General features: G+C 43.1%; 1 protein-coding gene and 1 pseudogene across 1 annotated transcript in view; one reads left to right on the forward strand and one right to left on the reverse strand.

The window, feature by feature from the left end:
• Positions 1-27,851, reverse strand: part of LOC132782152 (SPARC-related modular calcium-binding protein 1-like) — a 58,124-nt gene that overhangs the window by 161 nt on the left and 30,112 nt on the right. Inside the window, exons 2-12 of the mRNA XM_067461001.1 lie at positions 16,489-16,687; positions 15,993-16,105; positions 14,233-14,332; positions 11,953-12,003; positions 10,515-10,571; positions 8,650-8,727; positions 6,963-7,155; positions 6,713-6,795; positions 6,336-6,435; positions 4,460-4,708; positions 1-284 (exon numbers count right to left, since the gene is read on the reverse strand). The exon at positions 1-284 is cut by the window's left edge and continues 161 nt beyond it. Of these exons, the coding sequence (XP_067317102.1) occupies positions 4,468-4,708; positions 6,336-6,435; positions 6,713-6,795; positions 6,963-7,155; positions 8,650-8,727; positions 10,515-10,571; positions 11,953-12,003; positions 14,233-14,332; positions 15,993-16,105; positions 16,489-16,687 (1,215 nt within the window). The 3' untranslated portion in view covers positions 1-284; positions 4,460-4,467. The remainder of the gene's footprint in view (positions 285-4,459; positions 4,709-6,335; positions 6,436-6,712; positions 6,796-6,962; positions 7,156-8,649; positions 8,728-10,514; positions 10,572-11,952; positions 12,004-14,232; positions 14,333-15,992; positions 16,106-16,488; positions 16,688-27,851) is intronic.
• LOC137095036 (5S ribosomal RNA) lies at positions 21,707-21,825 on the forward strand (annotated as a pseudogene).

A 27,851-nucleotide genomic window follows, 5' to 3' on the forward strand; every position in this document is an offset into this window, starting at 1 on the left:
TTACAAAATCAAGCCAAGATTACAGTATTGTGTTATTGATTATGAATATTATTATTCTCGAAGATAGGTGGTTCCTGCAGGGTTTTGGTTATCGAAAAGTTGAAAGCCAACGAGCAAACGGAAGGTCGACTGGCAGCGACGGGTTTCCTCCAATTTTCCGAAAGGGATGTCCATCTTCTCGGCCGAAAGTCCAGTCCGTCTCTCTTTAAAGTGCAAAGAGTCTGCAATCGAAAGGTGGGAATGCAGTGGAGGGGGGAGAACGCCATTTCCCCCAATTGGAAAGCCTATGAGAGAACAAAAATAGCATGAATGTATTCACAAAAACACATATATACACAAATATTTTAAAATATATTTTAAAATATTATTATATTTCTATATTATATTCCATGTATTATAATATTATATAACATTTTTATATTTAGTATTATATTTATATATTATATTAATATTATATTTATTAGTATTATAAATAATACTATATAACACATATATACACAAACACACATATATACACAAATATATACAGACATAACACACATATACACAGACTGGTCCACAGCAACAAGTGACAGGGGGCGGCTAGAAGTAAATAAAGAAAAAATATTTTATATTTTAGTATTATATTCATATATTATATTACTATTATATTTATTAGTATTATTCTATATTAGGTAATATTTTTATATTTGGTATTATTATAATATATTATTATATAAAATATATTATTATTATATTTATATATTATATTCCATTTATTATAATATATATATATAATATTTTTATATTTAGTATTATATTTATATATTATATTAATATTATATTTATTAGTATTATTCTATATTAGATAATTTTTTGTATTTAGTATTATTATTATATTATATTATTATATAAAATATATTATTATATTTTAAAATATATTTATATATTATATTAATATTATATCTATGAGTATTATTCTGTATTAGATAATATTTTGTATTTAATATTATTATATTATATTATAATATAAAATATTATTATATTTATATATTATATTCTATTTATTATAATATTATATAATATTTTTATATTTAGTATTATTATATTAATATATTATATTAATATTATATCTATTAGTATTATTCTATATTAGATAATATTTTTGTATTTAATATTATTATAATATTTTTGTATTTAGTATTATATTATTTTATTATATTATTATTATATGTTAAAATTATTATATTTCTATATTCTATTCTATTTTTTATAATACTATATAATATTTTATATTTAGTATTATTATTATAATATTATATTTAGTATTATTATTAGTATTATTCTATATTAGATAATTTTTTGTATTCAGTATTATTTTATTATATTATTATATAAAATATATTATTATATTTTAAAATATTATTCTATTTATATATTATATTCCATGTATTATAATATTATATAATATTTTTATATTTAGTATTATTATATTTATATTATATTAATATTATATTTATTAGTATTATTCTATATCAGATAATATTTTTGTATTCAGTATTATTATATTATTATATAAAATATATTATTATATTTTAAAATATTATTATATGTATATATTATATTAATATTATATTTATTATATCAATATATCTTAATATTTTTGTATTTGGTATTATTATATTATTATATTAAATATATTAATAATATTATATTTTAAAATATTATTATATTCATATATTATATCCTATTTATTATAATATTCTATAATATTTTAATATTTAGTATTTTTATATTTATATATTATATTTATTGGTATTATTCTTTATTAGATAATATTTTTGTATTTAGTATTATTATATTATATTAATATATAAAATATATTATTATTATATTTTAAAATATTATTATATTTATATATTATATTCAATTTATTATAATATTATATAATATAATAATCTAGAGATATATTCTGCAGATTTTCGGTCATTGGCAATGTGAGATGGAGGATCCTAGAAGCCGTGGTCCAAAAAAAAGTAACTTCCCAAACTTCCAAATTGTTTTTTATGGCTTTACACTGTACTTTCCAGTGCTAACCTTCCTTGGGAATGGATGCTTTTCTTATTATATTTTGCAACTAAGTGCAATTAAATGGACCAAGGAGAATGGAAGGACCTCTATGTATATTGAACGCTGAGGATAAGAACATAGAAAAGTAGAATTAAATTGAGTCAAGTTGTATCATTAGGTTTGAGTTTCCCACGCAGAATCAATTTTTGCTGGGGAAGGAATCGGGTTCGAGTTACCCATGTCAATTTCCCCCAAGAGAGCCGATGCCAATTCAGCCGTTTCCCAGGAAGACAACAATCCACATTGAATCCAGTGAATTATAGTCTCCTTCTTTGTCTGCGGTGGAAATTGGCAGCCGGAGATAGATAGGATTTCCTAGAACGAAGGACAATTTGTCCCGAAGGCTTGGGTTGCCAAGCTCAACAATGGCAGGAGCTGCAATGCCTAATTAATAATAATAATAATAATAATAATAATAATAATAATAGAAAAGTCAACGACAGATCCCAAGTGCAGACTCTGCAAGGAAGCAGATGAAACAATAGATCCCATCCTCAGCTGCTGCAGGAAGATCGTGGACAGACTACAAGCAGAGGCACAACACCGTTGCTCAGATGATTAATTGGAACTTGTGCCACAAATCCCAACTAACTGGTGGGATCACAAGCCAGAAAAAGTTACAGAAAATGAAGATGCCAAGCTACTCTGGGACTTCCGAATTCAGACAGACAGAGTTTTGGAGCACAAGACTCCTGACCTCACGATTGTGTTAAAAAACAAAGTATGGATTGTTGACGTTGCAATCCCAGGTGACAGCAGGATAGAAGAGAAACAACTGGAAAAGCTGACACGATATGAGGATTTAAAGATTGAACTGCAAAGACTCTGGCACAAGCCAGTCAAGGTGGTCCCAGTTGTGATCGGCACACTGGGTGCAGTGCCTCAAGACCTTGGCCTGCACTTAAAAACAATAGGCACTGACAAAATTACCATCTGCCAGCTGCAAAAGGCCACTCTACTCGGATCTGCACGCCAAGGGGATCCCAGTGTTGACCGGCAAATTGGGTGCAGTGCCTCAAGACCTTGGCCTGCACTTAAAAATAATCGGTGCTAGCAAAATTGCCACCTTACTGGGATCTGCACGTATTATTTGCCAATACATCACAAAGTCCTAGACACTTGGGAAGTGTCCGACGTGTGATACAATACAACAGCCAGCAGAGTAATCTTGTTTGCTGTGTACTAATTTTGTTGTGTATCTAATAATAATAATAATAATAATAATAATAATAATAATAATAATAATGTGATCCAGTACAACAGCCACTACTGCGGACTCATCTTGTTGTGTTTCAAATAATAATAATAATGTGTTATCATCAATATAATTATGATAATATAAATAATGATCTTGTTTGCTGTTTGCTAATCTTGTTGTGTATCTAATAATATTAATAATAATAATAATAATAATAATAGTAATGTGATCCAGTACAACTGCTGTGGACTCATCTTGTCATGTTTCAAATAATAATAATAATAATAATAATAATAATAATAATAATAATAATGTGTTATTATTAATATAATTATAATAATATAAATAATGATCTTGTTGGCTGTTTACTAATCTTGTTGTGTATCTAATAATAATAATAATAATAATAATAATAATAGAAAAGTCTACGACAGATCCCAAGTGCAGACACTGCAAGGAAGCAGATGAAACAATAGATCACATTCTCAGCTGCTGCAGGAAGATTGTGGACAGACTACAAGCAGAGGCACAACACCCTTGCTCAGATGTGAATTATAGTCTCCTTCTTTGTCTGCGGTGGAAATTGGCAGCCAGAGATGGATGGGGTTTCCTAGAACGAAGGACAATTTATCCCCAAGGTTTGGGTTGCCAAACTCAACAGTGGAAGGGGCTCCTATGCCTAATAATAATAATAATAATAGTAATAATAATAATAATAATAATAATAATAATAATTTGCCAATACGTCACACAGTCCTAGACACTTGGGAAATGTCCGATGTGTGATCCAATACAACAACCAGCATAGTGATCTTGTTTGCTGTGGACTCATCTTGTTGTGTTTCTAATAATAATAATAATAATAATAATAATAATAATAATAGAAAAGTCGACGACAGATCCCAAGTGCAGACTCTGCAAGGAAGCAGATGAAACAATAGATCCCATCCGCAGCTGCTGCAGGAAGATCGTGGACAGACTACAAGCAGAGGCACAACACCGTTTTGCATGCAATTTGCATGCAATTGCAAATGAGTTCAAACGCCCCAAAGAAGTTTGCACTCAGGCTGGATCCACACTGCCCTATAATCCAGTTTCTGAATTCCACACATCTATAATAATATGGCTCAGGGGGTCAAGGGGGATACCCACCCGGGGGGTTAACTCAGCCCCAGGCAGCCTTTGAGCTCGTGGAGGGAGATGAGCTTGTTCTCATTCAAGTCGCAGTAGTCCAGGAACTTGCGGACGCAGCGCTTGGGCCGGGTGTTCTTCTTCATGTACAGCTTGAGGGGTCGCAGCTCTCGCTCGCTGATGCTGTTGCTGAAGTCCTTGTCCAGGCGCACAAACTGCCAGCGCACAGCGCGCTCCTCCAGGCTGGGGCTCACCAAGCCCTCCGAAAGCCTACGGACGAGAAGCAGGACCAATTACTAGCATGCTTGGGATATCCATTCCTGACTTTTGTCCGAACTTTACAAGTGTCATCTAGGCTATGGCCCAGCAAGCCCTCCAAAAGCCTACGGACGAGAAGCAGGACCAATTACTATCATGCTTGGGCTATCCGTTCCTAGTTTTAGTCCGAACTCTATAAGTGTCATCCAGGCTATGGCCCAGCACACCTTCCAAAAGCCTATGGACAAGAAGCAGGATCAATTACTATCATGCTTGGGATATCCGTTCCTGGTTTTAGTCCGAATTTTACAACTGTCATCTAGGCTATGGCCCAGCAAGCCTTCCAAAAGCCTATGGACAAGAAGCAGGACCAAATACTATTATGCTTGGGCTATCCGTTCTTTGTTTTAGTCCGAACTGTACAAGTGTCATCCAGGCTGGGGCCCAGCAAGCCCTCCGAAAGCCTACGGATGAGAAACAGGATCAATTACTATGAAACTTGGGATATTTGATCCTGGTTTTAGTCCGAACTCTACAAGTGTCATCCAAACTAGAGCCCAGCAAGCCTTCCAAAAGCCTACAAATGAGAAGTGGGACCAATTCCTATCATACTTGGGCTATCCGTTCCTGACTTTAGTCCAAACTCTACAAGTGTCATCCAAGCTGGAACCCAGCAAGCCTTCCAAAAGTCTTTGGACAAGAAGCAGGACCAATTACTATCATGCTTGGGCTATCCGTTCCTAGTTTTAGTCCGAACTCTATAAGTGTCATCCAGGCTATGGCCCAGCAAGCCCTCCAAAAGCCTACGGATGAGAAGCAGGACCAATTCCTAGCATGCTTGGGCTATGCGTTCCTGGTTTTAGTCCAAACTTTGCAAATATTATCCATGCCGGGGCCCACCAAGCCCTCCAAAAGCCTACAGACGAGAAGTGAGACCAATTCCTATCATGCTTGGGCTATCAATTCCTGGTTTTAGTCCAAACTTTGCAAATATTATCCATGCCGGGGCCCACCAAGCCCTCCGAAAGCCTATCGACAAGAAGCAGGACCAATTCCTATCATGCTTGGGCTATCCGTTCCTGACTATAGTCCGAACTTTACAAGTATCATCCATGCTGGGCCCCAGCAAACCTTCTGAAAGCATATGGACAAGAAGCAGGACCAATTATTATCATACTTGGGCTATCCATTCCTGGTTTTAGTCCAAACTTTGCAAATATTATCCATGCCGGGGGCCCCCAAGCCCTCCGAAAGCCTACGGACAAGATGCAGGACCAATTCCTATCATGCTTGGGCTATCCGTTCCTGGTTTTAGTCCGAACTTTACAAATATTATCCAGGAGTCTAGGACCATATAAATGCAGTTTGAATGACATTGAGCTGCTTTATATGTTTCTACACTGACAATGACTGGAAGCCACCCTGAGTCGCCTGCGGGTAATATAATAAATATAGTAAACAAACAAACAAACAAACAAATAAATTTACACCAGCCATATAATTCTGTTTGGAACTGCATTATCTGGCCAGTATTGAAGTATAGGATGCTGTTTGAACTACGTAGAGCTGCATTGAGCTGCATTATATGGTTCTATAGTAAACAAATGACAGTCATTGTTTTCTTCGTAAACACCTTTACCTGCGGTACGGGACAGGCATCATCCGCGACTGTAACATATCCGTAGCCAAGGCTTTGATCAGGTTGGAGAGGAACTCCGCCTTTTTGGGACCAGGGCAACCTAGAAAGGTCAATAAAGTCATCTATTAGGACTGTAAACTTTTATTAATCCAGAACTAAAGTTGCATCTACACTGTTGAATTAACACAGTTTGAGGCTACTTTGCCTGCCATGACTCAAGGCTATGGAATTGTGGCAATTGTAGTTTGACGTGGCAGCAAAGAAGGCTTGTGAAACTACAATTCTTAAGATCCCATAGCAGGCAAAGTGGTGTCAAACTGTGTTAATTCAACAGTGTAGATGCACCTTAATATACTCAGTCTCATCTCTGGACCCACCTGGTAATGTTCGGTCCCGGTAAAGGGAACCCATTTCCGTGCTCTTGGCCGCTGCGTCTGATTCACAGTCTGGAGGGAAGTTTCTGAAAGTAAACAGATTATTATTATTATTATTATTATTATTATTATTACTATTACTATTATTATTATTATTATTAGGATGTCAGGGGGTTGGACTAGATGGCCTTTGGGGTTCCTTCCAGCTCTGATGATGTTGGATTTGAGGTTTGGTTGGAAGCAGAATACTGACCGCGTGGACGTCCCCGGAACGGGTCGCCCCGTATCGGTCCGCACGCACCAGCAGTACCCGGTGGCCTGGTGGCATTGCACGGCCTTGTAGGTGCCGTCCCCCTCGCATTCGGGGATGAAGGTGCCCTCTTGCTGGTGCTGCCGGGCCTCGTCTATGGCTTCACGACGCTCCTGTTCGCAGGAGGGTGGGTAGTCTACAAGGGGGAGGGAGCAAAAGCGTAGTAGTCAAGCCCACCTTAAGCCTATAATGCCATTCGAAACGGCATTATGTCGACCCACATCGTTCAATTTTAGTGCCATATAATGCCGTTCAAAACTGCATTATTTCGACCCATATGGTTCAGTTTACGTGCCATATAATGCCGTTCGAAACTGCATTATTTTGACCCATATCGTTCCGTTTTAGTGCCATATAATGCCATACGAAACGGCATTATTTCGACTCATATTGTTCCATTTTAGTGCCATATAATGCCGTTCGAAACTGCACTATGTCGACCCAAATCGTTCCATTTTAGTGCCATATAATGCCGAAAGAAACTGCATTATTTCGACCCAGATCGTTCCATTTTAGTGCCATATAATGCCGTTCGAAACTGCATTATGTCGACCCAGATCGTTCCGTTTTAGTGCCATATAATGCCATACGAAACTGCATCATTTTGAACCATATCGTTTAGTTTATGTGCCATATAATGCTGTTCAAAACTACATTATTTCGACCCACATCGTTCCATTTTAGTGCCATATAATACCGTTCGAAACTGCATTATGTTGACCCATAGTGTTCAGTTTAATGACATATAATGCCATCCAAAATGCCATTATGTTGACCCATAGTGTTCAGTTTACGTGCCGTATAATGCCATTCAAAACTGCATTATGTCGACCCATATTGTTCAGTTTACATGCCATATAATGCTGTTGGAAAATAGGCCCTATCTAGGGCTGGATCTACACTGCCATATAAAATCCAGATTATCTGCTTTGAACTGGATTATATGGCAGTGTAGACATATAATCAAGTTTGAAGCAGATAATATTGATTATCTGATTTGATTTGAACTGGATTATATGGCAGTGTAGACATATAACCAAGTTCAAAGCAGATAATATTGATTATCTGATTTGATTTGAACTGGATTATATGGCAGTGTAGACATGTAATCAAGTTCGAAGCAGATAATGTTGATTATCTGATTTGATTTGAACTGGATTATATGGCAGTGTAGACATATAATCAAGTTCGAAGCAGATAATGTGGATTATATGATTTAATAATCTGGATTATCAAATCAGATAAGGGAGGCTGGATCTGCACTGCCATATATAACCCAGTTTGTCTGCTTCAAACTGGATTATACGAGGCTGGATCAACATTGCCCTATATCCCAGGATCTGAACCCAGATTATCTCCTATTAACTGGATTATATGAGTCCACACTGCAAGATAATCTGGGATAAGAAGACAGTCTGGGTAGTGTAGATGCAGCATCATATTATCTGGTTCGAAGCGGATAAACTGGATTTTATACGGCAGTGTAGATGAAAGGATTTGCAGCAATTGAAGCCAGCTGAGCACAAAGGAGGAAGAGCGGAGAGGAACCGGGACATTCTATAACCAAAAAAATAGGATGGGATGATAGAGGATTAATTAGGAAGGAAACGAGGGATCGTTGAAAACTCACCATTCGGTTGCTTCACCGTTCGGTTGGGCTTGAAATCTGGGATGATGATGGGAATCAAGAACGGCAACGACGTCCCTTCTGGGTGGGGCAGAGAGACAAGCAGGCACAGGCACACATAGACACCGACAGACAGAAACAATCGGGAACGGAGAGCAGACAAAGAGGACTAGCCACTCGAGTGACTTTGGGAGAGTCACATACTCTCAGCCCCCATAATAGAGTTGTTTCAGGATTGACACAAATTGGAAGGCAGGGGAAAAAACTACATTCCCAATGTTTACCTAAATCTCCACTAGGGGGCAGGCTTTCTATAGAGAATGGGAAGGATATTAGCACAATGTAACATTGATGGGAGTTGTAGTCCCCAAATGGACACATTCTCCCTCTTTATACTGGGGGGGGGGGTTCCAATAACTTGGGGACTACAAATCCCATAAACCCCCAGCCTATGAATATGGGTGTTGTAGTTCCCCCAAAAGGGACGTTCTCCCCTCTTTATCCTGGGGGGGGGGGGGTGTCCAATAACTTGGGAACTACAACTCCCATAATCCCCCAGCCTATATTCATGGAATGGTGATTATGGGAGTTGTCGTCCCCCAAAATGGACATTCTCCCTCTATACTGTGGGAGGTCCCGTATCTTGGGAACTACAACTCCCATAATCCCCCAGACTATATTCCTAGGATGGGGATTATGGGAGTTGTCATCCCCCAAAATGGACATTCTCCCTCTATACTGTGGGAGGTCCAATATCTTCGGGACTACAGCTCCCATAATTCCCCAGCCTATATTCATAGATGGGGGAAATGGGATTTGTAGTCCACAAATGGACACATCCCCCTCTTTATTCTGGGGGGGTTCCAATAACTTGGGGACTACAATGCCCATAACCCCCACCTATGGACATATCCCCCTCTTTATTCTGGGGGGTTCCAATAACTTGGGGACTACAATGCCCATAACCCCCAGCCTATATTCATAGGATGGGGATTATGGGCATTGTAGTTCCCCCAAAATGAACATTCTCCCTCTCTTTATACTGTGAGAGGTCCAATACCTGAGAACTACATCTCCCATAATCCCCAGCCTATATTCATAGGCTGGGGGATTATGGGCATTGTAGCCCCCCCCCCCCAAATGGACATCCCCCCTCTCTTTATACTGGAAGACGTCCAATACCCGAGGACTACAACTCCCATAATCCCCAGACTATATTCATAGCCTGAGGATTATAGATGTTGTAGTCCCCCCCAAATGAACATTTTCCCTCTCTTTATACTGGGAGAGGTCCAATACCCGAGGACTACAACTCCCATAATCCCCAGCCTATATTCATAGGCTGTGGGATTACAGATGTTGTAGTCCCTCAAAATGGACATTTTCCTTCTCTGTATATTGGGGAGGTCAAATACCTGGGGACGACAACTCCCATAATCCTCAGCCTATATTCATAGCCTGAGGATTATGGGTGTTGTAGTCCCCATAACCCCCAGCCTATATTCATAGGCTGTGGGATTATAGATGTTGTAGTCCCCCCAAATGGACATTTTCCCTCTCTTTATATTGGTGAGGTCACATACCTGGGGACTACAACTCCCATAATCCTCAGCCTATATTCATAGCCTGAGGATTATGGGTGTTGTAGTGCCCCCAAATGGACATTTTCCCTCTTTTTGTACCGGGGGAGGTCAAATACCTGGGGACTACAACTACCATAATCCCCAGCCTGAGAATTATGGGAGTTGTAGTCACAAAAATGGAATATTCTTTATACTAGGGGGAGAAAAGTGCCACAATGATGCTCGTAGGTCTGTTCAAAGTGAGGGTGGAGATGGGGAAAACAGGACAAGACAAGGGGGACTTACCTTCCTGCTTGTGGGGCAGGGGGCTTGGGGCGGTGGGCCGGGGCCGGACGCCTTCCTCTGCGTTCAGGGAGGAAAAGAGGTCGAAGGCAACTATTACAGAGGGTTCAGTGTCATCTACTCTGTTCCCAAAGAGCGGAGGAGATCAGAGCGCGACAGCAATGGAGGGCAAAGCGTGGTGGGCTCTGGGACCACCAATGGGGACCACCAATGGGGGGGACCACCAATGGGGACCCCAATGGGTAAACAATAATAATAATACCCGATACACCCACATTTGAATACTGGTGAGGTTGATTTTGTCATTTGGGAGTTGTAGTTGCTGGGATTTATAGTTCACCTACAATCAAAGAGCATTCTGAACTCCACCAACAATGGAATTGAACCAAACTTGGCACACAGAACTCCCACGACCAACAGAAAATACCTTGAGTTTGGGAGTTGTAGTTCACCTACATCCAGAGAGCACTGTGGACTCAAACGGTGATCAATCTGGACTAAATTTAGCATGAATACTCAATATGCCCAAATGTGTTCACTGGCGGAGTTTGGGGTAAATAGACCTTGATATTTGGAAGTTGTAGTTGCTGGGATTTATAGTTCAGCTACAATCAAAGGGCATTCTGAACTCCACCAATGATGGAATTAAACCAAACTTGGCACACAGAACTCCCATGATGAACAGAAAATACTGGAAGGGTTTGGTGGGCATTGACCTTGAGTTTGGGAGTTGTAGTTCACCTACATCCAGAGAGCACTGTGGACTCAACCAATGATAAATCTGGACTAAACTTAGCATGAATACTCAATATACCCAAATGTGTACACTGGTGGAGTTTGGGGAAAATAGACCTTGACATTTGGGAGTTGTAGTTGCTGGGATTTATAGTTCACCTAAAATCAAAAAGCATTCTGAACCCTACCGATGATAGAATTGGGCCAAACTTCCCAAACAGAATTCCCATGACCAACAGAAAATACTGTGTTTTCTGATGGTCTTTGGTGACCCTCTGACACCCCCTCATGACCCCCAGGTTGAGAAACGCTGATCTACACTGACATACAATGGCATTTTAAACTGCCTTATATACTGAGTATAATAATAATAATAATAATAATAATAATAATAATAATAATAATAATAATACAACAGCTGGCAGGGTGTCTGCTTTGGACTCATCTTGTTGTGTTTCCAATAATAATAATAATAATAATAATAATAATAATAATAATAATAATAATGCAACAGCCAACAAAGTGTCTGCTGTGGTCCCATCTTGTTGTGTTTCCAATAATAATAATAATAATAATAATAATAATAATAATAATAATAATAATAATATTAATTACCTGCCTCACGGTTTGAGACAGGGCACAACTTAATTAAAATACATATACACAATGTTGGATGCTATGTAGAAGTGAAAGATTTCAGCCTTACCTCTCCGGGAAGAGTTCGGATCTTGCCATGAAGTCCGCACTGTGTAGGATCCTGCAATTCGGGGAAGATAAATAATTAAGTCGTTACAAACCAGTTTTCTTTCCCATCTAATCTGAGTTTTAAAAAAAGTTTGTCCTAGGTTAACTTCTGAGGAAAAAGCTCAATAATTCTACAAGGAATTAAAAAAGGAACTTGACTCGACCTCCCCAAAGCAAGACATTTCAGGAAGAAAACACAAGAAAAGACGCTTTAAATCTCCGGAAGACGTGATGAAGATGCCCAGACAGACAATGAGCACCTTCAACAGGCCCGAAGTTATTGAAGATGAATCAGAAGACCCCCCCAGAACCAGACAATGAAGGAATCAATTAAACAAATAAAATGTTTTTCTTTAAACGTGAATGGTTTCAATTCTCCTTCGAAAAGAAAGAAAATATTCAATCGGATTAAGAAGGGTAATTAATAAAACGTGAATGGTCTCAATTCTCCTTCAAAAAGAAAGAAAATATTCAATCAGATTAAGAAAGGTAATTCTTAATTTAATAGCATTGCAAGAAACCCATATTTCCCATAGACATGTCGCTCATTTGTTACAGAGAAAATTAGGCAACGAATTTTACTCCTCGACATTAGAGAAGAAAAAAGGGGTGGTAATATACACTAAGGAGACTCTAGAGCAGTGGTTCTCAACCTGGGGTCCCCAGATGTTTTTGGCCTACAACTCCCAGAAATCCCAGCCAGTTTACCAGCTGTTAGGATTTCTGGGAGTTGAAGGCCAAAAACATCTGGGGACCCCAGGTTGAGAACCACTGCTCTAGAGGCTGAATTAGCCTTTAAGGATTCAGACGGGAAGGTGGTGGGAGTGATAATAAAACAAGAGGAACAAAAAACATTAGTATGTAACATTTATGCTCCCAACGGCCCCAAAGGGATTGGTGGGCATTGACCTTGAGTTTGGGAGTTGTAGTTACTGGGATTTATAGTTCACCTACAATCAAAGAGCATTCTGAACAGAAAATTCTTAAGACCATCCAGTCTAGCTCACTTCACCAGGGCAAGAAAATGTAATCAAAGCCCTCCTAACAAAAAGCCATCCAGCCATAGATATAGATAGATAGATAGATAGATATGATTCACACACACACACACACACACACACACACACACAGATATAGTATCATAGATTTGAAAGGGACCCCTAAAGAAGAACAATGATATGTTGCATGTTCCAGAATAAGCAAACCAGACATCTCCACATCAACACTGACAAAGAAACAACAAGAAATACTGTTTACTCACAAGCAGAAAGAAATTACATATATTAGAAACCAACACTTTCTCATTACTTTATTTTCCAGACTGGGCCACAGCAATGCATGGCAAAGGACAGATAGTATTACAATATAATGGTATAGCACAATATAGTAATATATAATACTGATATTGTAGTATGCTAATATAATATATCGTATATATATATATCTTGTAAGCTGCTCTGAGTCCCCTTTGGGGTGAGAAGAGCGACATACACACACACACACACACACACACACACACACATAAACTTTTCATTTATTGTAGCTTTAACATATTCAGTGTTTAAACATTCTTATACTTATCACTTCCCATTAACAATTTGTACAGAACATGTATGTCTTGATACCTATAATATTTCATTCACCTGCTTCATTACATCCAATCAGAAGAGCGACATATAAATGTCATAAATAAATAAATAAAATTGTGATCTTTGGAGGTTCTGCTGAGCAGCCCGAAGTTTGCGAAATCTAAGTCTCCTATCAACCAACTCATTATCTTGCAACTCATAGAATCAAAGAGTTGGAAGAGACCTCATTGGCCATCCAGTCCAACCCCATTCTGCCAAGAAGCAGGAATATTGCATTCAAAGCACTCCTGACAGATGGCCATCCAGCCTCTGTTTAAAAGCCTCCAAAGAAGGAGCCTCCACCACACTCCGAGGCAGAGAGTTCCACTGCTGAACAGCTCATTATTTTCTGCACCTGGGATTTCAGCTTCTGAACTCTTTTTCCTAGAGAACAGTTCCTCTGCAACATTTGGAATATGAGACTATTGGAGGCACAGACTGCTCATTTTCAGGACTTAAAATCTCATGTTGGCTAGCAGGTCCAGAATCCCCATGACCTATGCCCACATTAACATGAGTACCCAGCACAATCATGGGCCGAACTACAACAGCCCCTTCTTTTTCTGGAGAGGAAGAGATACCCAAGGAGTAGGGGATGTGGGTGGGGAAAGTACCTGTGCAATTGGGGGTCCCATTGAGGACTGAGGTTCCACTGATGGGCTTCCCTTCTGGAGTGGAGCACCAGCAGTAACCAGTCTGTTTGTGGCACTGGACCTGAATGGGAGAAGAAGAGGACGGGGAGAAGAGAATACAGGCCGTCTCAGAGTTACAAACATCCGACTTGCAAACAACTCCTAGTTAAGAACATATGCAAGGGAGTGAGCAAGAGAACAAGGAAGATAATATGTATGTATGTGTATGTATATGTGTGTGTGTGTGTATCTATATAAATAAAAATGTAATGTTCGTTTGTGGGATTAACATAACTCAAAAGCCACTAGACGAACTGATACCAAATTTGGACACAATATGCCTATCAGGCCAGTGAGTGACCATCACTCATAGAAACACAGAAAAACACAAAAGAAGGGACTTAAAAGCCAAAAAATAATTAAAAAAATGCATGACCACATATATACAGATATACACATAGAAAACACATGTACACAGACAGGGCCACAGCAATGCATGGCAGGGGATGGCTAGTATATATATAAAATGTAATGTTCGTTTGTGGGATTAACATAATTCAAAAACCACTGGACGAATTGACACAAAATTTGGACACAAGACATCTATCAGGCCAACAAGTGACCATCACTCATAAAAACACTGAAAACACAGCAGAAGAGACTTAAAAAACCAAAAAAATAAAAAACACATTACAAAGCATGTGCAAAACCGCATATATACACAAATATATATGCACATATATACACACAAAACACATATACAAAGACTGGGCCACAGCAATGCATGGCAGGGCACGGCTAGTGTATATATATACACACATACATACATATACGTACATACACACAGGCAGTCCATGAGTTACAAACATCTGACTCTCAAGCAACTCTTAGTTAAGAAAATTAGGAAGAGAATGAGGAAGCAGGAGGGAAGGAGCAAGGAAGGAAGAAAAAAAGAAAAGAATCAAGTAAGAGAGGAAGGGAAAGTAGAAAGGGAGGAAAGAGGGAAGAGAGAGAGGAAGGAAGTAAAAATAAGTAAAAATAAGTAAGAGAGGTAGCTAGGAAGGAAAGGAAGAAAGGAGTAAGGAAGGAAAGAAGGTAGAAAGGAAAGAATGAACATAGAAAGGATGGGAGATGGATGGAAGGAAGAAAGCATGGAAGGAAAGGAAATAAAAGAGGAAGGCAGGTGGCAAAAAAAGGAGGAAGCAAGGATGGACAAAAGAAGAAAAGAAACAAGAAAAGGAAAAAGAGAGGGAGGTAACAAGCGAATAAAGGAGGGAGAGAAAGAAGGAAGAAAGGGAGGAAGGTGAATGGAAAAGTAAGAAGGATGAAAGAAAACGTACAAGGGAGAGAGGGAAAGAAAGAAAGAGGAAGGAAAGAAAGGAGCAAAGAAGGGAGGAAGATAAGGGAACAGGGAAATAAGGGAAGAAATGAAGAAGGGAGCAAGAAAGAAAGGAAAAGAGGAAGGAGGAAAAAGAAGGAAAGAAGCAAGGAAGGGAGAAAATATGAAAGTAAGGATGGAAAGAAGGGAGGGAGATAGGGAGGAAAGAAGGAAGGAAGGAAAGGAGGAAAGAAGGGAGGGAGATAGGAAGGAAAGAAGGAAGGAAGGCAGAAAGGATGGAAGGAAGGATGGAAAGAAGGGAGGGAGATAGGAAGGAAAGAAGGGAGGAAGAAAGGAAGGAAGAAAGGAAGGAAGGAAGGAAGGAAGGAAGGAAGGAAGGAAGGAAAGAAAGGTGGGTTGTTACCTGCTGGAAGGAGCCTCCTTCGTCGCATTCTGGGACATACGTCCCGTGAGCCTGGCGCCGGGACTGTGAGAGGGCCGCCATCCGGTCCTCTTGGCATCGGGTGAGGTTGGCACCTGTGGGTTGGAGAGCGATGGCATAAGAAAAGAAGATCCATAATCAATGGCTACCAATGTTATTGAACACCACTGCCCCCATCCCTAATAAAAGGGGAAAAGGAAAGGGCCTGAGGCTGTCAGGAGTTGTGGGAGTTGAAGTCCAAAACACCTGGAGGGCCCAAGTTTGCCCATGCCTGGTGTAGACACAATCTTGTAGGCAAGTCACATTCTCTCGGCCTCAGAGCAAAGCAATGGCCAACCTCAGCATAAATCTTTTCTAACAAAACCCTAAAGTAGGGTTGCTATTAAGTCAGAGTAGATTTGGTCTATACAGTTAACTTGCTCAAAACTTGGAAACATTGGCTTAGTGTGTCTGCCACCTTGCCAAAATCTCTACCTACTGTTTGGCTCTCGGTGGGCGGCCACCCCACACCGGAAGCGGGGCAAAGCCTCGAGTGAAGGTTCCCTGCACCGGGCCCTTTGGAAGAGGCAAGGCGACTTGTAGAGCTTCCCGTCGGAGCCACAAATGGGGCGGCCCCGTTCGTGGGGGCACTCCAAAGGGCACGCAGACTCTCCCCGGTCACTCTCCGAGATGATGAACTGCAAAGAGACACAACAAAGGCATTGATTACAGCAGTGGTTCCGAACCTTTTCTTTTTTACTAGAGACCACTAGACCAGGGACCACTTTGACCAGGGGCCACTTGACCAGGGGCCACTCTGACCAGGGACCACTCTGACCAGAGACCACAATGACCAGGAACCAATTTGACCAGGGACCATTTTGACCAGAGACCACTTTGACCGGGGACCACTCTGACCAGAGACCACAATGACCAGGGACCAATTTGACCAGGGACCACTTTGACAAGGGACAACTCTGACCAGGGACCACTTTGACCAGGAACCACTTTGACCAGGGACCACTTTGACCAGGGACTACTCTGACCAGAGACCACAATGACCAGGGACCAATTTGACCAGGGTCCTCTTTGACAAGAGACCACTTTGACCAGAGACCACTTTGACTAGGTCCCACTTTGACCAGGGACCACTTTGACCAGGGACCCCTTTGACCAGGGACCACTTTGACCAGGTCCCACTTTGGCCAGGTCCTACTTTGACCAGGGACCACTTTGACCAGAGACCACTTTGACCAGGGCCACTTTGACCAGGGACCACTTTGACCAGGGACCACTTTGACCAGGGACCACTTTGACCAGGTCCCACTTTGACCAGGTCCTACTTTGACCAGGGACCACTTTGACCAGAGACCACTTTGACCAGGGCCACTTTGACCAGGGACCACTTTGACCAGAGACCACTTTGACCCGGGACCACTTGAACAGGGACCGCTTTGACCAGGGACCGCTTTGACCAGGGCCACTTTGACCAGGTTCTACTTTGACCAGGGACCACTTTGACCAGAGACCACTTTGACCAGGGCCACTTTGACCAGGTCCCACTTTGACCAGGTCCTACTTTGACCAGGGACCACTTTGACCAGAGACCACTTTGACCCGGGACCACTTGAACAGGGACCGCTTTGACCAGGGACCGCTTTGACCAGGGCCACTTTGACCAGGTTCTACTTTGACCAGGGACCACTTTGACCAGAGACCACTTTGACCAGGGCCACTTTGACCAGGTCCCACTTTGACCAGGTCCTACTTTGACCAGGGACCACTTTGACCAGAGACCACTTTGACCCGGGACCACTTGAACAGGGACCGCTTTGACCAGGGACCGCTTTGACCAGGGCCACTTTGACCAGGTTCTACTTTGACCAGGGACCACTTTGACCAGAGACCACTTTGACCAGGGACCACTTTGACCAGGTCCCACTTTGACCAGGTCCTACTTTGACCAGGGACCACTTTGACCAGAGACCACTTTGACCAGGGCCACTTTGACCAGGGACCACTTTGACCAGAGACCACTTTGACCCGGGACCACTTGAACAGGGACCGCTTTGACCAGGGACCGCTTTGACCAGGGCCACTTTGACCAGGTTCTACTTTGACCAGGGACCACTTTGACCAGAGACCACTTTGACCAGGGCCACTTTGACCAGGTCCCACTTTGACCAGGTCCTACTTTGACCAGGGACCACTTTGACCAGAGACCACTTTGACCCGGGACCACTTGAACAGGGACCGCTTTGACCAGGGACCGCTTTGACCAGGGCCACTTTGACCAGGTTCTACTTTGACCAGGGACCACTTTGACCAGAGACCACTTTGACCAGGGCCACTTTGACCAGGTCCCACTTTGACCAGGTCCTACTTTGACCAGGGACCACTTTGACCAGAGACCACTTTGACCCGGGACCACTTGAACAGGGACCGCTTTGACCAGGGACCGCTTTGACCAGGGCCACTTTGACCAGGTTCTACTTTGACCAGGGACCACTTTGACCAGAGACCACTTTGACCAGGGCCACTTTGACCAGGTCCCACTTTGACCAGGTCCTACTTTGACCAGGGACCACTTTGACCAGAGACCACTTTGACCCGGGACCACTTGAACAGGGACCGCTTTGACCAGGGACCGCTTTGACCAGGGCCACTTTGACCAGGTTCTACTTTGACCAGGGACCACTTTGACCAGAGACCACTTTGACCAGGGACCACTTTGACCAGGTCCCACTTTGACCAGGTCCTACTTTGACCAGGGACCACTTTGACCAGAGACCACTTTGACCAGGGCCACTTTGACCAGGGACCACTTTGACCAGAGACCACTTTGACCCGGGACCACTTGAACAGGGACCGCTTTGACCAGGGACCGCTTTGACCAGGGCCACTTTGACCAGGTTCTACTTTGACCAGGGACCACTTTGACCAGAGACCACTTTGACCAGGGCCACTTTGACCAGGTCCCACTTTGACCAGGTCCTACTTTGACCAGGGACCACTTTGACCAGAGACCACTTTGACCCGGGACCACTTGAACAGGGACCGCTTTGACCAGGGACCGCTTTGACCAGGGCCACTTTGACCAGGTTCTACTTTGACCAGGGACCACTTTGACCAGAGACCACTTTGACCAGGGCCACTTTGACCAGGTCCCACTTTGACCAGGTCCTACTTTGACCAGGGACCACTTTGACCAGAGACCACTTTGACCCGGGACCACTTGAACAGGGACCGCTTTGACCAGGGACCGCTTTGACCAGGGCCACTTTGACCAGGTTCTACTTTGACCAGGGACCACTTTGACCAGAGACCACTTTGACCAGGGACCACTTTGACCACGTCCCACTTTGACCAGGTCCTACTTTGACCAGGGACCACTTTGACCAGAGACCACTTTGACCCGGGACCACTTGAACAGGGACCGCTTTGACCAGGGACCGCTTTGACCAGGGACCGCTTTGACCAGGGACCACTTTGACCAGGGACCATTTTGACTAGGGACCACTTGACCAAGGACCACTTTGACCAGGGACCACTTGAGCAGGGACCAGTTTGACCAGGGACCACTTTTGACCAGCGACCACTTTGACCAGGGACCACTTTGTCCCGGGACCACTTTGACCCGGGACCACCTTGACCAGGGACCACCTTGACCAGGGCCCACTTTGACCCGGGACCACCTTGACCAGGGCCCACTTTGACCAGGGCCCACTTGACCAGGGACCACTTGACCAGGGACCATTTTGACTAGGGACCACTTGACCAAGGACCACTTTGACCAGGGACCACTTGAGCAGGGACCAGTTTGACCAGGGACCATTTTTGACCAGCGACCACTTTGACCAGGGACCACTTTGTCCCGGGACCACTTTGACCCGGGACCACCTTGACCAGGGCCCACTTTGACCAGGGCCCACTTGACCAGGGACCACTTTGACCAGGGACCACTTTGACCAGGGACCACTTTGACCAGGGCCCACTTGACCAGGGCCCACTTGACCAGGGACCGCTTTGACCAGGGACCACTTTGACCAGGGACCACTTTGACCAGGGACCATTTTGACTAGGGACCACTTGACCAAGGACCACTTTGACCAGGGACCACTTGAGCAGGGACCAGTTTGACCAGGGACCACTTTTGACCAGCGACCACTTTGACCAGGGACCACTTTGTCCCGGGACCACTTTGACCCGGGACCACCTTGACCAGGGACCACCTTGACCAGGGCCCACTTTGACCCGGGACCACCTTGACCAGGGCCCACTTTGACCAGGGCCCACTTGACCAGGGACCACTTGACCAGGGACCATTTTGACTAGGGACCACTTGACCAAGGACCACTTTGACCAGGGACCACTTGAGCAGGGACCAGTTTGACCAGGGACCATTTTTGACCAGCGACCACTTTGACCAGGGACCACTTTGTCCCGGGACCACTTTGACCCGGGACCACCTTGACCAGGGCCCACTTTGACCAGGGCCCACTTGACCAGGGACCACTTTGACCCGGGACCACTTTGACCAGGGACCACTTCTTCTTCTGAATGCACACAGACGACGTTGTACTGTAAGACTTCTGTAATCATGGGGAATACACCCCTGAACTTACTGTGGAAACAAGAAACTGTGGATAATAGCACACCCTATTGAAAGGAATGATTTCTGCCAGAAGTTGCCATGGAATCAACCTGGAGGACCCAAAAGTTGTCTCACCAAACTATACATTCCAAGATTCCATTGCATTGAACCGTAAGAGTGAAAGGGTGTCAAACTGCATCAATTCTACAGTGTAGATGCACCCCTTGGAACAAGAACAAGAGCCTCTTCTCCCCGCGCTCTCCTTCCTGCTCTCCAGGAGGTGTGTATTTTGGAAACGCCTGGCCCAAAGCGTTGGTTTAACTAATTGCAGTGTCAATAAGCCCAGGCGAGAAAGAGGCCCATTAAAAGCCAACCAGACTTGGAAACCGAATGGTGTTTGATGAGAAGCAAGGTGGGATGATTCCCCATCCAAACGGCAGGAATCCAGACCACAGGCTTCTGGCGGGAAAGAGGGAGAAGGAGGAAGTGGGGTAGCCTTGTGATAAATGTGGAATTATAACATTGGAAGGGACTCTACTTCTGTCGAGTTTCTAAACAGGCTGGATGGCCATCTGTCAAGAGGGCTTTGATTGTGTCTTCCTTTATGGCAGAATGAAGTGGGACTGGAAAGCCCAAGGGCTATCCAGTCCCACCCCATTCTGCCATGGAGCCCCCGGTGGCGCAGTGGGTTAAACCCCTGTGCCGGCAGGATTGAAGACCGACAGGTCGCAGGTTCGAATCCGGGGAGAGGCGAATGAGCTCCCTCTATCAGCTCCAGCTCCTCATGCGGGGACATGAGAGAAATCTCCCACAAGGATGATAAAAACATCAAATCATCCGGGCGTCCCCTGGGCAACGTCCTTGCAGACAGCCAATTCTCTCACAACAGGAGCAACTCCTGACACAATAAAAAAAAAATCCAAAATATGGAATGCATTGTGGATATGGAAACCACCAGCTACTAATGGTGAATTGTGCCCTTATAACCCATCATCTCCACTAGCCAATAACATCTGATTACATCCAATGGAGCAAAGCATCTGTTCGGTTTAAATCTAAGTATTTATGGTATTCAAGGGTCTAAAATATGTAGTCTAAAATATGTAGGGATAAGGTTCAATATGCCTACAGCCATACAACCCTGAACATGCCCAATCTTGTCTGATCTCGGCAGCTAAGCAGGGTCAGACATGGTTAGTACTTGGATGGGAGACCGCCTGGGAATACTGGTTGTTGTAATCTTCTATTTATGGACCCCCCGGTGGCACAGTGGGTTAAACCACTGAGTTGCTGAACTTGTTATTATATTTAGCATCATTATTGTAATATTTAATATTACATATATATATAATATTTATTATTATATTTATATCTTATAGATAATATATTATTATTATTATTATTATTATTATGGAGTCCCCCGTGGCACAGTGGGTTAAACCATTGAGCTGCTGAACTTGTTATTATATTTTGTATCATTATTGTAATATTTATTATTATATTTATATATTATACATAATATAATATTATTATATTTAGTATTATTATTATTATGGAGTCTCCTGTGGCGCAGTGAGTTAAACCACTGAGCTGCTGAACTTGTTATTATATTTAGTATCATTATTGTAATATTTAGTATTATATTTATATATTACTAGCTGTGCCCTGCCACGCGTTGCTGTGGCCTATAGTAAAACTTATCAAAGTTGAGGTAGATATCTGGACTATTATGAAAGAGAGGTCCCTACCTATTCCTTCCCCTTTCTCTCCTTTCTTCTCTCCCTCTTTCTTTCTTTCCTTCTTTCACTACTTGGTTTCATCCTTCTCTCTTTCCTTCATTCCCTCCCCCTTTCTTCCTTTGCCTTTCTTCCCTCCCTGTTTACTTCCTTCTTTCACTTTTTATTTCCTTTTATTTCACCACCATCATAACAATAACAATAATGCAATGCATTGCCTCCGGGACCTGACACCTCTCCCATTCCCCCTAAAAGGGTCTCAGAGGAAGAATAATAGCATCATAATAATCATAGAAATAACAACCTTTACCCGCCACGTGTTGCTGTGGCCAATCTTCCCTCTTTCTCTCCTTCTTTCCCTCCCTCCCTCCCTCCCTCCCTCCCTCCCTCCCTCCCTCCCTCCTTCCTTCCTTCCTTCCTTCCTTCCTTCCCATCTTTCCTTCTCCTCTTCTTTCTCTATCTCTTTCCTTCCTTCCCCCTTTTTCTTTCTCTTCTGCTGTCTCTCTTTTCTTTCCTTCCATCTTTCCTTTTCTTTCCTTTTCTTCTTCCTCTAACTTTCCTTCCTTCCCCCTTTTTCTTTACCTCCCTTTCTCTTTCTTCCTTCTTTCCTTCCTTCCTGTCTTTCCTAGATTTTGACAGGGCGGGAAGGGGCGGGGTGGGGTTTGGAGGTGGCATGAAGTAAAAGGAGGTAAGATTGGGGCAGGGGAGTGATGGAACGTGGGGTTGCGTGTGTGTGTGTGGCAGCGGGGGGAGTGATGGAGCGTGGGGTTGCGTGTGTGTGTGCGGTGGCGGGGGGAGTGGGGTTGCATGTGTGTGTGCGGCGGCGGGGGGAGTGGGGTTGCGTGTGTGTGCGGCGGTGGGGTTTTTGAGTTTTGTTGTTTTGCCGTTTTGTGAGTGTGTTGTTGTGTTGTTTTTCATTTTGAGTAGATATGTTTGTACCTTGTGGGTTGTGTTATGGGCACGGGGATTTTGGTTAAATTTCGTTGGGGGATTTTTGAGTTTTGTTGTTTTGCTGTTTTGTGAGTGTGTTGTTGTGTTGTTTTTCATTTTGAGTAGATATGTTTGTACCTTGTGGGTTGTGTTATGGGCACGGGGATTTTGGTTAAGTTTCGTTGGGGGATTTTTGAGTTTTGTTGTTTTGCCGTTTTGTGAGTGTGTTGTTGTGTTGTTTTTCATTTTGAGTAGGTATGTTTGTACCTTGTGGGTTGTGTTATGGGCACGGGGATTTTGGTTAAGTTTCGTTGGGGGATTTTTGAGTTTTGTTGTTTTGCCGTTTTGTGAGTGTGTTGTTGTGTTGTTTTTCATTTTGAGTAGATATGTTTGTACCTTGTGGGTTGTGTTATGGGCATGGGAATTTTGGTTAAGTTTCGTTGGGGGTTTTTTGAGTTTTGTTGTTTTGCTGTTTTGTGAGTGTGTTGTTGTGTTGTTTTTCATTTTGAGTAGGTATGTTTGTACCTTGTGGGTTGTGTTATGGGCACGGGGATTTTGGTTAAGTTTCGTTGGGAGATTTTTGAGTTTTGTTGTTTTGCCGTTTTGTGAGTGTGTTGTTGTGTTGTTTTTCATTTTGAGTAGATATGTTTGTACCTTGTGGGTTGTGTTATGGGCATGGGAATTTTGGTTAAGTTTCGTTGGGGGGGTTTTGAGTTTTGTTTCCTCGATGGATGCCCCTAACAAATTTATATATATAGATACATAATATAACATTATTTATTTAGTGTTATTATTATGGAGCCGCCCCCCCCCCCCCATGACGCAGTAGGTTAAACCACTGAGCTGCTGAACTTGTTGATTGAAAGGTTGCAGGATCAAATCCAGGGAGCGGGATGAGCTCCCACTGTCAGCCCCAGCTTCTGGGAGTCTAGCAGTTGGAAAACATGCAAATGTGAGTAGAACAATAGGTACCACTCCGATGGGAAGGTAACGGTGCTCCATGCGGTCATGCTGGCCACATGACCTTGGAGGTGTCTATGGACAACGCTGACTCTTTGGCTTAGAAATGGAGATGACAACCAACCCCCAGAATTGGACACGACTGGAGTTAATGTCAGGATGATCATAAAGGTAAAGGATGGCTTTCAAGGGGCTGGATTGCTTTAGGAATGAGGTTCAGTACCTCGGAGAGCTCCCTAAAGCCTGGATGATCACTTGGACCCCATGTACACTGCCATATAAAATCCAGGTTATCCGCTTTGAAAACAGATAACACTATGTAACAAAATTTTAAAAATTTTCTGTTCCTGGTTTGAAAGTGTTATTTCCTATTTAATAGGCATGGGCAATACATGGTTCTAAATCAGTGTTTTGCAACCTGGGGGGAGGGGGTGTCGTGAGGGGGGTTTCAGAGGGGTCGCCAAAGACCATCAGAAAACACATATTTCTGATTGTCTTAGGACTTGTGGGAGTTGAAGTCCAAAACACCTGGAGGGCCAAAGTTTGCCCAACCTTTAGACCCAACCGTTGGACTTGTGAGAGTTGAAGTTCAAAACACCTGGAAGACCAAAGTTTGCCCATACCAGATTTAGACTCAAGTGTGCAAAAGTTTAGACCCAACCATTGGACTGGTGGAAGTTGAAGTTCAAAACACCTGGAGGGCCAGTTTGTCCAACCTGGTTTATACTCAAGTGTACAAAAGTTTAGACCCAACTGTTGGACTTGTGGGAGTTGAAGTCCAAAACACCTGGAGAGTTGAAGTGTGCCCAACCTGGTTTAGAGTCAAGTGTACAAAAGTTTAGACCCAACTGTTGGACTTGTGGGAGTTGAAGTCCAAAACACCTGGAGGGCCGAAGTTTGCCCATATGTGGTTTAGACTCAAGTGTGCAATGGTTTAGACCCAACTGTTGGACTTGTGCGAGCTGAAGTTCAAAACACCTGGAGGGCTGGTTTGTCCAACCTGGTTTCGACTCAAGTGTGCAAAGGTTTAGGCCCAACTGTTGGACTTGTGGAAGTTGAAGTCCAAAACACCTGGCGGGCCGAAGTGTGCCCATACCAGGTTTAGACTCAAGTGTGCAAAGGTTTAGACCCAACCATTGGACTTGTGCAAGCTGAAATTCAAAACACCTGGAGGGCCGGTTTGGCCAACCTGGTTTAGACTCAAGTGTGCAAAGGTTTAGGTCCAACCATTGGACTTGTGGGAGTTGAAGTCTAAAACACCTGGAAAGCCAAAGTTTGCCTATATGTGGTTTAGACTCAAGTGTGCAAAAGTTTAGACCCAACCGTTGGACTTGTGGGAGTTAAAGTCCAAAACACCTGGAGAGCCAAAGTTTTCCCCTACGTGGTTTAGGCTCAAGTGTGCTAAGGTTTAGACTCAACTGTTGGACTTGTGGGAATTGAAGTCCAAAACACATGGAGGGCCGAAGCTTTCCCATAATTGGTTTAGAATCAAGTGTGCAAAGGTTTAGACCCAACCATTGGACTTGTGGGAATTGAAGTCCAAAACACCTGGGGGACCGAAGTTTGCCCATACGCGGTTAAGACTCAAGTGTGCAAAGGTTTAGACCCAACTGTTGGACTTGTGGGAGTTGAAGTTCAAAACACCTGGAGGGCCGGTTTGGCCAACCTGGTTTATACTCAAGTGTGCAAAGGTTTAGGTCCAACCATTGGACTTGTGGGAGTTGAAGTCCAAAACACCTGGAAGGCCAAAGTTTGCCCATACGTGGTTTAGACTCACTTGTGCAAAGGTTTAGACCCTACAATTGGACTTGTGCGAGCTGAAGTTTAAAACACCTGGAGGGCTGGTTTGTCCAACCTGGTTTAGACTCAAGTGTGCAAAGGTTTAGACCCAATTGTTGGACTTGTGGGAGTTGAAGTCCAAAACACCTGGCGGGCCAAAGTGTGCCTAACCAGGTTTAGACTCAAGTGTGCAAAGGTTTAGACCCAACCATTGGACTTGTGCAAGCTGAAGTTCAAAACACCTGGAGGGCCGGTTTGGCCAACCTGGTTTAGACTCAAGTGTGCAAAGGTTTAGACCCAATTGTTGGACTTGTGGGAGTTGAAGTCCAAAACACCTGGAGGGCCAAAGTTTGCCCATATGTGGTTTAGACTCAAGTGTGCAAAGGTTTAGGCCCAACCTTTGGTCCTCCAGGTGTTTTGGACTTCATCTCCCACCATTCCTAACAGATGATAAGACGGTTGGGATTTCTGGGGGTTGAAGTCCAAAACAACTGGATTGAAAACTATTGGTTTAGACTAGAGATGAAAAATAAACCCAACCCACGTAAGAGGGTCCTTGCCCGGCCTCCTTTGCCCATGCAAATGCAGCCAAAATATTCCATCTCCGAAAATGGGGAAAAGAGGCAGTCACCATGTGTTTTTCTGTGGTGACTTCACCGTTGGCACCAGCGCGTGCCACCAAGAGCCGCCGTCGCGAAGGCACCGGAGACAGATGGCGCCCAAAGGGTGGCTCAGACACGGGGGATGTGTCTGCGAGGGGCTCTGTCCCTGCGCTTGGCGTCAACGCAAGGGGATTCGGCGCCTTTTTTGGACACTGTTGCTACCTGTCCAGGGGGTTGTGGAGGGTGACATCATGTCTGCAAAGCAACGGTCCGGACTCAAAGGCGCTTCTTTGAGCAGAGATGCCATTGAGGACGCATCAGGAGATGCAGGAGGAGGCGGTGGACACAAACTCCCCAAAACCAGAATGATGCATGGACAGTAGGGATTCGAGCCCAAGGAGGTGGAGATATAAGTGGCTAGGATGTCTACCCCATAAGAGTATGACAACTATACATCAATGAACAAAGTACAGGCAGTCCCCAAGTTACAAACATCCAACTTGCAAACGACACATAGTTAAGAACAGGGGTGAGACAACAGGAACCAATGATAGAATTGGACCAAACTTGGCACACAGAACTCCCATGACGAAGAGAAAAACACTGGAAGGGTTTGGTGGGCATTGACCTTGTGTTTGAGAGTTGTAGTTCACCTACATCCAGAGAGCTCAGTGGACCCAAAAAATGATGGATCAGGACCAAACTTGGTACAAATACTGAATACACCCAAATGTGAACACTGGTGGAGTTTGGGGAAAATAGACCTTGACATTTGGAAGTTGTAGTTGCTGGGATTTATAGTTCACCTACAATCAAAGAGCATTCTGAACTCCACCAACAATGGAATTGAACCAGTCTTGGCACACAGAACTCCCATGACCAACAGAAAATACTAAAAAGGGTTTGTTGGGCATTGACCTTGAGTTTTGGAGTTTTAGTTCACCTATACTCAGAGAGCACTGTGGACTCAAACAATGATGGATCAGGACCAAACTTGGTACAAATACTCAATACACCCAAATGTGAACACTGGTGGAGTTTGGGGAAAATAGACCTTGACATTTGCAAGTTGTAGTTGCTGGGATTTATAGTTCACCTACAATCAAGGAGCATTCTGAACTCCACCAATGATAGAATTGGTCCAAACTTGGCACACAGAACTCCCATGACGAAGAGAAAAACACACGAAGAGAAAAACACTGGAAAACACTGGAAGGGTTTGGTGGGCATTGACCTTGTTTGAGAGTGTTTGAGAGTTGTA

This window comes from Anolis sagrei, chromosome X (genome assembly GCF_037176765.1).
Source record: "Anolis sagrei isolate rAnoSag1 chromosome X, rAnoSag1.mat, whole genome shotgun sequence".
Classification (NCBI taxonomy): domain Eukaryota; kingdom Metazoa; phylum Chordata; class Lepidosauria; order Squamata; family Dactyloidae; genus Anolis; species Anolis sagrei.